This window comes from Oryctolagus cuniculus, chromosome 1, assembly GCF_051225735.1.
Source record: "Oryctolagus cuniculus isolate XC-2025 breed Fujian yellow rabbit chromosome 1, ASM5122573v1, whole genome shotgun sequence".
Taxonomy (NCBI): Eukaryota; Metazoa; Chordata; class Mammalia; order Lagomorpha; family Leporidae; genus Oryctolagus; species Oryctolagus cuniculus.
In genome coordinates, this window is record NC_142867.1 from 225,239,701 (window position 1) to 225,253,350 (window position 13,650).

At 39.1% G+C, this 13,650-nt stretch overlaps 1 protein-coding gene across 2 annotated transcripts in view; it reads right to left on the reverse strand.

The window, feature by feature from the left end:
* The window catches only part of C5 (complement C5), a 94,598-nt gene extending 84,494 nt beyond the window's left edge, over positions 1-10,104 (reverse strand). For both annotated transcript variants that reach the window (XM_008273377.5, XM_017350045.4), the window contains exons 1-3: positions 9,959-10,104; positions 6,065-6,257; positions 2,103-2,265 (exon numbers count right to left, since the gene is read on the reverse strand). In XM_008273377.5, coding sequence (XP_008271599.2) covers positions 2,103-2,265; positions 6,065-6,257; positions 9,959-10,023 — 421 coding nt within the window. In that variant the 5' untranslated portion in view covers positions 10,024-10,104. The remainder of the gene's footprint in view (positions 1-2,102; positions 2,266-6,064; positions 6,258-9,958) is intronic.
* Between the last annotated feature and the right edge of the window lie 3,546 nt (positions 10,105-13,650).

Genomic DNA, 13,650 nt, shown 5'->3' on the forward strand with positions numbered 1-13,650 from the left:
TAAGTTGTATTGTTATCTTCATTTTATAGTTGACCAAATGTGGCTCTGAAAGTAACTCACAGAGGGTCACTTAGCTAATAACAGCCCAAGCTGAAATTTGGATTCAGACAATCTGGCTTCAGAATCTAGTTTCAAACACTATACTTCATTATTTCTCTCTAATGGGCAAATATTTGGAGGAAAATTCATTTTTTTCTCTATGATTATAATAAACGAGGATATGGGGTAGGCATTTTGCTTAGTAGTTCAGACACTGGATAAAACACCCATATCTCATATTGATGTGCCTGGGTTCAAGTCCTGGCTCCTGACTCCAACTTCCTGCTGATATAGACCCCAGGAGGCAGTGTTATGGCTCAAGTAACTGGGTTCCTCCTACATTGTGGGAGACATGAATTCAGTTCCTGTCTCCATCCCCAGCCCATGTGGGCATCTGGGGACTGAATCAGCAAATGGAAGCTCTCACTGTCTGTTTTCACCTTCTCTCTCTCTCAAATTAATAAATAATTTTTTAACTAGTGTAAAAAATGAGAATACCATATCTTCTTATGGTAAAATCCTGATACAGAAATAATAAATAACATGATTTTTTTTTTGACAGGCAGAGTGGACAGTGAGAGAGAGACAGAGAAAGGTCTTCCTTTTGCCGTTGGTTCACCCTCCAATGGCTGCCACGGCTGGCGCCCTGCGGCCGGCGCACCGCGCTGATCCGAAGGCAGGAGCCAGGTGCTTCTCCTGGTCTCCCATGGGGTGCAGGGCCCAAGGACTTGGGCCATCCTCCACTGCACTCCCGGGCCACAGCAGAGAGCTGGCCTGGAAGAGGGGCAACCGGGACAGAATCCGGCGCCCCGACCGGGACTAGAACCCGGTGTGCCAGCACTGCTAGGTGGAGGATTAGCCTATTGAGCTGTGGCGCTGGCCAAATAACATGATTCTTAAGGACAGTCTTGCTAACTAAGAAAGGTCTCAGGCCCTGGGTATTGGAGTATATACTTATTGGACAAAGACTGATGACCCTAATGAAGTATCCTGAACCACAGGAGGACAGGGGCAAGGACACACTTTTATGGTTTAAAAGGACCTAACCTTTATGGGCAGAGGCTATTTCCTTGAACTCCAGTCATCTTCTTAAAGTCAAGAGATGGTGCTCTTCTGGCAATGATATTGTGTCCAAGCTGAAAACAACAGCCCCACCTTCTCTAGGTCTTTCTTTTCTAAACTATCTTAAGAGATACTCCTGCTGAAATGGTAATGGTGTAGCCACGTTTCACCTCCTCCTCTTCACTAGCCAACAGTTAGCAAGTATCTCCTGTGTGCAAAGGTTTTCAACAAAGCCAGCTGGTCTTGCCTCTTTTTCTCTGCATTTCTCTAACAATACCATTAATGAAATTCCATGCCCCCCCATACATGTATCTCATGATTCCATCTCTGATGTGTTCAAATGATCATGATGATGAGAGAAAGAGAGATGAAGGCACTGGAGGCTTTGCAAACATGTGAACATACTGGACAGCGTTATACTTTTCTATGCTTTATTTTTGGTTTTGACCGACAATCCTGCCCTTTCTCCATCTAACAGAAGAACCATGAACACGAATCTGTTCTAACAGAAACTTTCTTAAATAGATTCTTTTTAAAAATTAACATTCATCTATTTCTGTGATCTAGTTTATACTCTTCTGAAATATCTGAGTCCCTATGGTTGGATTTGTATTCTCAACTTGAGAATTATCTCCATAGTTAATGGACTTTTTTTATGAACATGGCTCTATAACAAATTATTTGCCCATTGCCAAGATTATGCTTGCAATTACATGTTACATTTGTTTATCTAACACAACTTTTTATAATACTTAAAAAGAGTTTTTCTACTTAGAAATAACTGATGGAACAGATAATACAATTACTGATATTGTAATTTATTTAGCGATTCTCTATAAATGTAAAACTAAAATGCTATTTGAAAATATAAAAGTCATTAGGAACTAAAACTCTTTTGAATAAGTTGTAAATATGTCTCTACTCGATATCAGACATTAAAAAGCTTTACAATATAATGTTAATTCCCCTATCGCCACTCCCAGAGAAAGAGGCAACTTTACCTGACTGGTGAGGAGTATAAACAGGTTTGTCTGTGTGAATGAAGAGAAATCCATTGTCATAGGTTATTGGCATTTTTTTTGATCTTGAAAAATGCTTTGACACAACTTCCAAATACACATGTGAAGGTGCATTTTGTCCTGTAGACAATTGTTTGGGTTGTATCTGTAAAGGAAAATATTGATGGAAAAAAGCATAATTCTAATGTCATAAAATCCTTTGTCTTTATACAACCCACATAGAACCTCCTTAGAACCAAAACTCAGCCTGCATATTTCATCATTTAAAAGGTGGTACGGGACCCAGAATGGTAAATTACATTAACCCAAAGCCCTCATAATAAAAATTTAGCTTTAAGCAATTTAAGGTCATTTTGGTTCCATGTTGGCTAAATTCTGTATGCATTTAGTAAAACTAGTACTAGAGAGGCTCACAAGAAACGTCCACTTAATGAGCTGGCTGGATCAGCCCACACTCTCCACTCCCTCTGTACAACATCCTGCTGATGTAATGAACACTGTGTATTATATCACACGTGTCTGCTCCCTGGTTTGAGATACATGATTTGTGTATTTAATTGTTATGATCCCCATTACCTTAAATGATACACAAACTTAATGTATAAAAAGCAATGAAAGAAAGAAAAGTTTCTGAAAATTTAGCTTTTGGAAACATGGATAAAAGTTAATCACAAACCAACTGCAATGGAATTAAGCATGTGAGATTCTGGTAAAAGTTTGGAAAACAGTAAAAATCTATACATATCCTGCATTCAGATTGCTTTGCAAGTGTCTTTAAGGTCCTTCTCCACTTTTAAGAAACAGAAATTATAGAACAAATACAACTCATTAAAGGCATAACATATGATAAATAAGATTTGACACATCTATCAGTAGACACTTAAAAGATCTTGCACTGGGGCCAGCGCTGTGGCACAGTGTGTTAACACCATGGCCTGAAGCGCCAGCATCCCTTATGGGCACTGGTTCTAGTCCCGGCTGCTCCTCTTCCCATCCAGCTCTCTGCTATGGCCTGGGATAGCAGTGGAAGATGGCCCAACTCCTTGGGCCCCTGCATCCACGTGGGAGACCCGGAGGAGGCTCCCGGCTTTGGATTGGCACAGCTCCGGCCATTGCAGCCATCTGGGGAGTGAACCAGCAGATGGAAGACCTCTCTCTCTCTCTCTCTCTCTCTACCTCTACCTCTACCTCTCTCTGTAACTCTTTCAAATAAATAAAATAAATCTTAAAAAAAAAGATCTTGCATAACAACAAGCAATTGGCAAATAAAAATTTATAATATTAAAACTAAATGTTTGTGCTCTGTATCAAGTTTTATGATTCTCACCTTAAACTACTTTTTCAATTAAACATCTAAATCAGCATTGTTCAACAGAACTTTTTGTGGTAACAGAAATGCTCTATGTCTATGCTGTCTAATGTAACAGCCACTAGTCATATGTAGCTATTTGAGCGCTTGAAATGTGGCTAGTGCAACTGAGAAGTCAAATTTTAAATTTTAGTTAAATTTGATTGGTCAGTCACTTGTGGCTGATCTCATATAAGAGAAAATATACTGAAAATACCACTCCTGGGAAATGAATTTTAATTCTTAATAAAACTAATAAGTGGAAGCATTTGTTAACAGAGGACAGCATGGGGCCAGTATGGTGGTGCAGCAGGCTAAGCCATAGCCTGCAACACCATCATCCCATATTGGAGTCTGGTTTGAGCCCCAGCTCCTCGACTTCCAATCCGTCTCCCTGCTAATGTGCCTGGGAAAGCAGTGGAGGATGGCTCAAGTACCTGGGCCCCTGCCACACGCATGTGAGATCTAGACGGAGTTCTGGGCTTCTGGTTTTTGTCTGGCCCAGCCCTGGCTGTTGTGGCCATTTGAGGAGTAAACCAATGGATGGAAGATTACCTCTCTCTCTCTCTCTCTGCCTTTCACTTTGCCTTTTAAATAAATAAATCTTTTAAAAAGGGAAAGCATTTCTTCTCAAGAATATTAATGAGGGCCAGCGCCGCGGCTCAATAGGCTAATCCTCTGCCTCGCGGTGCTGGTACTCCGGGTTCTAGTTCTGGTCGGGGCGCTGGATTCTGTCCCGGTTGCCCCTCTTCCAGGCCAGCTCTCTGCTGTGGCCCGGGAGTGCAGTGGAGGATGGCCCAAGTGCTTGGGCCCTGCACCCCATGGGAGACCAGGAGAAACACCTGGCTCTTGCCATCGGATCAGCGCGGTGCGCCAGGCGCAGTGCGCTGGCCGCGGCGGCCATTGGAGGGTGAACCAACAGCAAAGGAAGACCTTTCTCTCTGTCTCTCTTTCTCATTGTCCACTCTGCCTGTCCAAAAAAAAAAAAAAAAAACACAACCAATATTAATGAAAGAATTCCTGTATTTGATCAGAATTTATTTAGATTATTGTTTCTCAAACATGAGAAATAAACAAGTAAACATACCCCCTTCACAGGATAAAAGGACTATCAGGGTTGATTTTTCTTATTTATAATAGAATAAAACAATTTTATTATAATACTACTAAAATATGTACAAACCTAAAACTAAGTATAATCTTATGCTTACAAATTTTATAAAATTAAAAAGTATAAACAGGATGGGGCATTTGGGCTAGTTATTAAGATGCTGGTCTGGGTTCAATTCCTGGTCCACTCCTGATTCCAGCTTCCTGCTAATGTGCACCCTGGGGATAGCGGGTGCTGACTTAAGTGACTGAGTCCCTGCCACTCACATGGAAGACCTGGACTGAGTTCCTGGTTCCCAGCTTTCGCTTGGTCCAATCCCAGCTGTTATGGTGTCAAACAGCAGATACCTCCCTTTCTCTCTCTGTGTTTCTCAAATAATTTTAAAAAAAATAAAATAAAAAACAAGATTATAAATCTAAAATGTTAGAAAATCAATACAATTTTAAGCTCTTTACAAAACTTTAATTTCTATGTAAAGAACTAATTTTAGAGGAATATTGGCTTGAATGGATGCCAGAACCCTTCTCAAGTCTGATGTTCTTTGATTTTTCTGGTATTTATCATCAGAATTTTTAATAAGAAAGAGCAGCAAGTCTATTGCTAAGCAATCTGTACTACAGTATCTTAACAGAGGAAAAGTTATTTGGTAAAGATCATTCTATTAACTATAAGTTACCAGGAAGAACTATTCACTATAGTAATCAACAATTTTATTAGTTTGAGAAGTTATGATTGTAGACTATTGGAATTTAAACAAACATATAATATCTATGGATTTTTGTGAGCAATACACTACAGATCAATATACATATTCACATTTCTTGATTTCTTTGTAGTAATGAGTTTTTTTTTTAACTTTTTTTTTTTTTTGACAGGTAGAGTGGACAGAGATAGAGAGAGACAGAGAGAAAGGTCTTCCTTTTGCCGTTGGTTCACCCCTCCAATGGCCACCATGGCCGGCGCACCGCGCTGATCCGATGGCAGGAGCCAGGTGTTTCTCCTGGTCTCCCATGGGGTGCAGGGACCAAGCACTTGGGCAATCCTCCACTGCCTTTCCAGGCCACAGCAGAGAGCTGGCCTGGAAGGGGGGCAACCGGGACAGAATCCAGCGCCCTGACTGGGACTAGACCCCTGGGTGCCGGCGCCACAAGGCGGAGGATTAGCCTATTGAGCTGTGGTGCCGGCCTAGTAATGAGTTTTATGGTAAGGAAGTATTTTTAATTCACATCCAAATATTTTTACATTAGTATGCTTTTATTTTCCAATAAAAATGTGAAAATTTACATGCATTGCTCAAAAAACATACTTATTTTGTTAAGAATTTTCTGTTTTACTCATATCATCATTAGTGACTGACATTCACTTAATAACCACAGTGAGAGTGCTATAAATGATCTAATCTATATGCTATCAATATTTAAACTTTTCATGCATTTTCTCAAGAATATTCTGCACATGTAAAGAAAAGGCAGGATAAATACATACTGTTAAGGTTGCAGAGTTTTGGAATTTATTTTCAGAGGATAAACTAACATAGCCTGAAGAGTAGCTAAATTTTTTATCAGGATAACTTTTAATGGAGATGGTTGCATCAAATGCTTCAGTGTATCCGTACACTTGAATCACAATGTTTTCAGATGCTCCAACACGCAATACTTTTGGTGCTGAAATGACGTATCTGTTGAAACAGGGGAAAAAGAAGGTTCAGTATCTTTATATGACATATTTTCTTATATTTCTGATAATTTTTCTCTCAAATAAAATATCTGATTTAAGATAGACATAGTTTAACTTATATGACATTTTAAAACAAAATTTTTTTGTGATCCATCATCATTTTAGCATAGTTTCCAAGAAGAAATAGCTTGGAATTAAGAAAAAGAGCTGGAGATTGAGATTTACCTTTAGAAAGTTAAAAATAGCACTTCCAGAGCCCTTGCAACCAAGGATGACACTCCATTGTGTTGAATGCACATGTGAATGGGCCCAATGGGACAAAGACCTGCTGGACACCAGTGATTGACTTCTGGCTCAGCTTTTGGCTGAGTGAGTATGGCAATGTCGCCCTCCCTCTCTAAGACTAAAATGATTTACCTGTGAACATATCTCTAGGCTGTGGGGGTTAAATAAGAACACATATATGAAAGCACCAGCATATTTCACGATCTATACAAAATGTGTTAATTTCATTATCAATTGAAAGGGAATAATCTTAGAAATATTATAGCACTGAGTGGATGAAGAAAAATACAACAACTGGGGTGGGAGGTGATGTATCTGAAATAGAATTAGGGATGGAAGCCCTCAAAGAGCAAATACTAATAACCACACAACAATAGCAATAATAACTGTCATTGAGGGGCTCTCCCTAGCAGAGGCATATTATCACTTTGAATAGAATTTTTAATCTTCATAACAAGCCAATGATGTAGGTAGTGGTATTATTCCCGTTTTTCAGGTGACAGAGGTTAGTTTGAGCTAGATTACAGGGTTTGTAAGTGAATGAGGTGGGACTTTATATTCAGATCTCTCTCTCATTATGTGTACAGTTGAGGTCAATAGTACAAGTGTGTCTACAATCACAGTCTTCTTGTTTTTTTTTTTTTCCATGTGATTTGTACAGGAATGGAAGTAAATCTATACAAGCTTTTGAAACATTAATTTTAAAATGTGTAATTTTTTCACTATTTGATTAAATGGAAACTCAAATATATAAACCAGATTATTAATTATATATCACAAAAGTATCTAATTTGAATAGTGAGAACTACATGTGATATTACATAGAAGTGTGTTTCAACCCAAAAGCATGTAGTGATTAACTAATTCAGGCTGCCCCATAGGCTTGGGGCACACCTACCTCTGAACCTGGCAGAATGAGCTGCAGGCTCCTGCAAATATTATGACTTTTTAAAAGCCTTTTTAGAATTATAAAATCCCCCATAAATATATAAAATTATTATGCATCAATTAAAAATTTTAAAAAGTTATAAAAAAGAAAAAGTAATCTTCTGCAACAATGAAATCAGTTTGGCAGCAACTATATCATCGAAAACACCTGGCAGTCCTTCCACATGACAACTAGTCTGGACCCATTTACAGGCAAATTGTAAAAGAGGGAAAGAAAATCCAGACGTCCAGTCATCATCTGAATTCCCCTTCCCTAGTGCTGAGCAGGAGGACGGTAGAAAATGAAGTGTTCAGCTGTGATGTTGCGTAGCAACATACATTTCCTGTAGCCATACTCTGCGTTAGAGCCATTCCAATAGGAAGGTCTTACTGTGACTTCATTGTAAGATGAGGAAACTGCTATCAACTTACCACCACCACACAGCTGATAAGCTATGGAATTAGAAATTGAAAACAGTCGGTTTTCAGAATGAACACTTTCAACTGCTGTAACAACTGAACTTGGCAAGGATTTTTGGGGATGGGCATTTGTCCTAGCCATAAAGAATTTTGTGATCAGAAAAAATGTAGAAGAAAAAAATGCTATTTTAGTTCCAATATCATTAAAAATTTTGTTTTTGGTTTATTATTAATTTTTAATTGCCTAAGGGGTGGCAGTATTGAAACAAATATTCAGTGTTTAGAAGCCCCTAAAAGATGGTTCTGGAATCATCCTTCATACAGAGTTCAGTCCTTATTGAGTCATCAGTAGTATAATCTATCCTAATGAAGAATTTCATGCTTTTTATGATTTCTCTCAATAGATGCAGAAGATCAGAAGTTCCCTGCCCGGAATGTTCTTTCCAAGATACTTGCATGACTTGCTACCTCACTTCCTTCAAACTTTGAGTCCCATCTCCTTAAGAGAACCTTCCTTGGCCACGCTTTTAAATAATAACCTGGCATTTCTTTATCCTCTTATTCTCCTTGATTTTTTCCTCCTTAGACTAATAACTACCTGATCTTTACTTATTCATTTTTCATTGGTTCATTCATTCATTGTTTGCTTCTTCCAATAAAATGCAAGCTTTAAGAATTGTTTTCTACCAGTTGCTATATCCTCAGAACTTCTCACACAGTAGGTACTCAATGAATATTTGTAACATGGTGATTACCACTTGTTTTCTTTTTCACAAAGAGTGAGGAGATACTTTTTAGTAAGGGCCAGTGCAGTGTATTGGAAGGAATTCAGAAGAATTCTGAACAAGAATCATGGGACCCAGGTTCTAGCCTCAGTTCTGCTGCTAATATGAAATCCCTAAATCTCTCTGAGCTCCTGCTCGTTTTTCAAAGGGGAATAAGTAAAAAAACTACCGAACATAATGGGATGATCATGGTCATGTGATAAAATCACAAATCAGATATGGGAGTGTCCTAAACTGATGACACAGTAGGTACATATTTATATTTATAATAGATTTTTACATTTATATGTATGTGCTTATCAAGAAGCAGAAAAACTTGAAGGAGCAGATTGAGATTAAAAGTCCTGCTTCTGTCTCTTTCCAGCAGTGTGATCTTTGGCTAGTTACTGAATATGTATTTTATCTGCATATATAAAAATGAATATATTTATTTAGAATATGTATTGTATATAGAATATATTTGTTTAGATACTCTCTATTGTTAAAATATTATTTCTGCATATGAGATCACTATTTAAGACAGTTTAAAATGTGGAATATTGGGGCTAGTGCTGTGGCGTAGCAGGTAAAAGCCACTGCCTGCATTGCTTGCATGCTATATGGGCGCCAGTTCAAGTCCCGGCTGCTCCACTTGCAATTTAGCTCTCTGCTATGGCCTGGGAAAGCAGTAGAAGATGGCCCAAGTCCTTGAGTCCCTGCACCCGAGTGGGAGACCCGGAGGAAGCTCCTCATTCCTGGCTTTGGATCGGCCCAGCTCTGGCCATTGTGGCCATTTGGGGAGTGAACCAGTGGATAGAAGACTTCTTTTTCTCTCTCTGCCTCTGCCTCTCTGTAACTCTGCCTTTCATATAAAATAAATAAAACTTTAAAAAAATGCAATATTATAATAACACTAAAAATTGTGAAGAAGCAACTCATAAATACAGAAGTAATTACGATAGATTTTCAAATCGTGGTATTAGAATTGATTCTCAAGTAACCCTGATTGGAGTGTGTAGAGTCTTAAAAAATACAAAGAAACCTAAGCACCAGAAAAATCAATAGGCAATAAATGCCAAGAAAGTTTATAATCTTGAGTTTATCTTGTGCTTTTTTAAATAGGAATTTGAACTAAGTTTTTACAAATAATGATTGTATAAAGACTGTTCTGTTTTCAGCCACTCATCACATCCAAGTGCTTCCAAGACCATTCATTAATCTCAGAAGCAGAAAACTACTTTCAAGTTAACATAACCTGTTGAATTTACTTTTTCACTCATCATGACTAAGAGTTTGTTTTACTTACGTTTGCTCCTGTCCCCAGCTTTTCCCCATGAAGATTAAAAAACAAAATATTCCCCAAAGGCCCATAGCTGGAGGTAGCGGTGAACCATGGATATAACCTTCTTGAAGTTACTCTCCTTTTAAATAAACTGAGCTTGAAGAATCTGGGTAAATTAGTTCGCTAGTTAATTATTGTTAGAAAGAAGGACTCTAAGCAGGAAAGCTAAAATCATAACTAAAACACCCTTTCCTACCCAAAAGTAAAGACAGGAGAAGTTTTACAAAAATTTACGTCAAGGAAAAAAAATTTTTTTAATCAATGCAAATAAAGTGACCCTAAAAAGGTAGTTTGGCACTACGAACTGCTGTATGCTAGAAACCAGGTCACGTTGTCTTTGGCCTCTGCTCCCTGGCCAGGTGTTCTGAGGCTGTGTCATCTGTGAGCATGCCTCAGGTAGGGCTATGCTGATACTGGTGGAGATCCATCTAGATTCAGTTTCAAACTGAGATGACTGTAGAATGGGTCTGATTAACACAGGGCTTATGGGGTGGTCTTTCTTAGAGATGACTTAAAGGTTGTGTTGTGTTCTTGGTGCTAGAAATGGTCTAAGGACATCCTAGATTTGCAAAGGGGTTCCAAGGAATTGTTCCTTGGTCTGCCCCAGTTTAGAGAAGAAACTAAACATTAGGTGGAAGAAACACTGTGATTGGCAATGGAAATACCATGCTGAGTATTTAGTATTTAGTAGGGAATGAATATCCTCCAATATCTATTAATTGATATGCTGCCCATTAAAACTTTACATTCATTCAGACATAAAATCTCTTTCTTTACAAAAAACCTAATTTATATCTTTCATTGGGAGATCTTAATCATTTGAACATGAGCTCAAGAAAAAACAAAACTTCCTATAACAAGTGAGACTAGTAATTAATTTATAATGAACTAAAATTTTATCTCTAAGATATTTGGGTTTATTTTAATGATGCTCATTAGAAAAATTTTCATTTACAAATCTCTTTTATTAGTACCCATTTCTACCTTAGTATATAGTATGCACTCTATTTTTTTTTTTAAAGATTTATTTTAAGCCGGCACCACGGCTCAATAGGCTAATCCTCCGCCTGCGGCGCCGGCACCCAGGATTCTAGTCCTGATGGGGCGCCGGATTCTGTCCTGGCTATTCCTCTTCCAGTCCAGCTCTCTGCTGTGGCCCAGGAAGGCAGTGGAGGATGGCCCAAGTCCTTGGGCCCTGCGCCCGCATGGGAGGCCAGGAGAAGCACCTGACTCCTGGCTTTGGATCAGCGCAGTGCGCCAGCCACAGCAGCCATTGTGGGGTGAACCAACGGACAAGGAAGACCTTTCTCTCTGTCTCTCTCTCTCTCACTGTCCACTCTGCCTGTCAAAAAAAAATTTATTTTATTTATTTGAAAGACAGAGTTACAGAGAGAGGCAGAGACAGAGAGAGAGGTCGTCCATCCACTGGTTCACTCCCCAGATGACTGCAACAGCAGAGCTGTGCCAATCTGAAGCCAGGAGCCAAAAGCTTCTTCTGGGTCTCCCATGAGGGTGCAGAGGCCCAAGGAGTTGGGCCATCTTCTACTGCTTTCCCAGGCCATGGCAGAGAGCTGAATGGGAAGAGGAGCAGCCGGGACTAGAACTGGCGCCCATAAGGGATGCCGGCACTTCAGGCCAGGGCATTAATCCACTGCGCCACAGCGATGGCCCCATGTATTCTATTTTAAAGTAATAAAACAGATCACTGAACATATTTCTATAAATCAGATATTAATGGTCACATTAACATTCCTCTTTTGACTTAATAAGATTCTACTTACCAACGCTTAAAATACTGAATTCATTAGGAAAAAAAAGAAGCTCTTAGGAATTTTGATACACAAATTTCACTAAAGGTGTTTATCACATGTCATTGAAATGTCAAACATCTGCCACCACTGTCTGACCATAAGCCCATTTACTTCAAAAGTAAATTTGTAAAATGATTAAACCGGATTGCGAAAGGTGGGTCAAGTTAAAATTAAACAAAGTACTTTTTTCATCATTTTCGGGAAAAGGAAATTTAAGAGAGAGTAGGTAATATTTGTATTTTAAGTGCAAAGAAGTTGGTTTACTTGTGTTACAAGAAAAACACTAACATATAATACTTGCAAACCACTGGCATGTTTCTCAGGTAGAAGACATTTTTAAAATGATGGGTCTCAAAGGTTCTCAATAGTACCAGAGTTCAACAATTTATAGATTCTCAACTATTTAAAAATTTTTGTCTTCTATATGAGGCTCAAAGAAGGATTTTTCTTTACATTTTAAAATATAACCTTTGAGAGGGTCTTAAGTTTTGGCTTTTACTGCATGGAAATGATTCCCCTTCAAATGAAATACTACATTTCTGAAAGAGGAGGATCTTAGAAGAGGCATCAGCTTTGGTATTCTTCTGACCCTACTGATAATGCTACTTTAATTCAGTCCTCATGATTGAGTCCAGATGACTGAACCTGGTTCATAAGGCCTCTCCTGACCACAGGCCCTGCTTGGTTCTCCAGCCTCAATGCTCCCAAGATTCCCTCCCACCAAGTAGCTGAATTACTTGTGATTATTCCCTGAAATCATCAAGACATAAGATGCTTCTAGCACAGTAATAATTTGGTATCTTTCAAAAAGGTACTCTTTAAGAACTTATTTTGCACTTATTTAGTAAAAAGTGTCTAGAAGCAAATTTCCTGTTAATACAAACTATAGACCTTTTATATATGATAAAGGTGAATATTGGGTATGGCTTTCAAAAGCAGAAAACTTGTAGGGAGGCATAACAATGGGTGGAAATTTAGAGAATAAAGACTCAGCAATACTTTGTGTAATATCGTTTTTAGAAATGAAACTCACCTCATTGCTAACCTCGGGTGCCTGCAGGTTGAGCATGGCTCATAATTGCATCATCTATTTTGCATGTGACTGTTCCAAGTATGGAGACAACCAGGGGAAACAGAGGTGTCTCCTCAGAATTAAAGTGTTCTAAATTTAAAAAGTGAGAATCATGCAAGTTTTAATCTAGTGTGATGGGCTGGCACTAGGCAGCTGGGCGATTCTGAGTATAACACAGTATTTGGTCCCTCAGATTGTTTTGTTCAAACCCATCATCTCATGCCTTAATCCTTGGAAAGGAGCTCCAACAACAGACAAACTGAAGTTCACTAAGTGTTACTCTCCTTAGAATATCGAGAGGGGCAAGCATTGGACGTTTTGACGCCAACAGTTTAAATAATAACTGGAGGGGTTGTGTTGTGGCATAGCAGATAAAGCTGCTGTCTGTGATGTAGGCATCACATATGGGCACCAGTTCAAGACCCAGCTACTCCACTTTCAATCCAGCACCCTGCTAATGCACCTGGGAAAGCAATGGAAGATGACCCAAGTGCAAGGGCCCCTGCACCCACTTGGGAGACCTGGGGGAATGTCCAGGGTCCTGGTTTCAGCCTGGCCCAGTCCCCGCCATTGCAGCCACTTGAGAAGTGAACCACTGGAAGGAAGCTCGCTTGCTTTCATTCTCTCTCTCTCTCTCTCTCCTTTTCTGTAACTCTGCCTTTTTTTTAAAAAAAAAAGTCAGAAAGTCAGAATTACACAGAGAGAAGGAGAAGCAGAGAGAGAGAGAGAGAGAGGTCTTCCATCTGCTGGTTCACTCCCCAATTGGCCGCAAA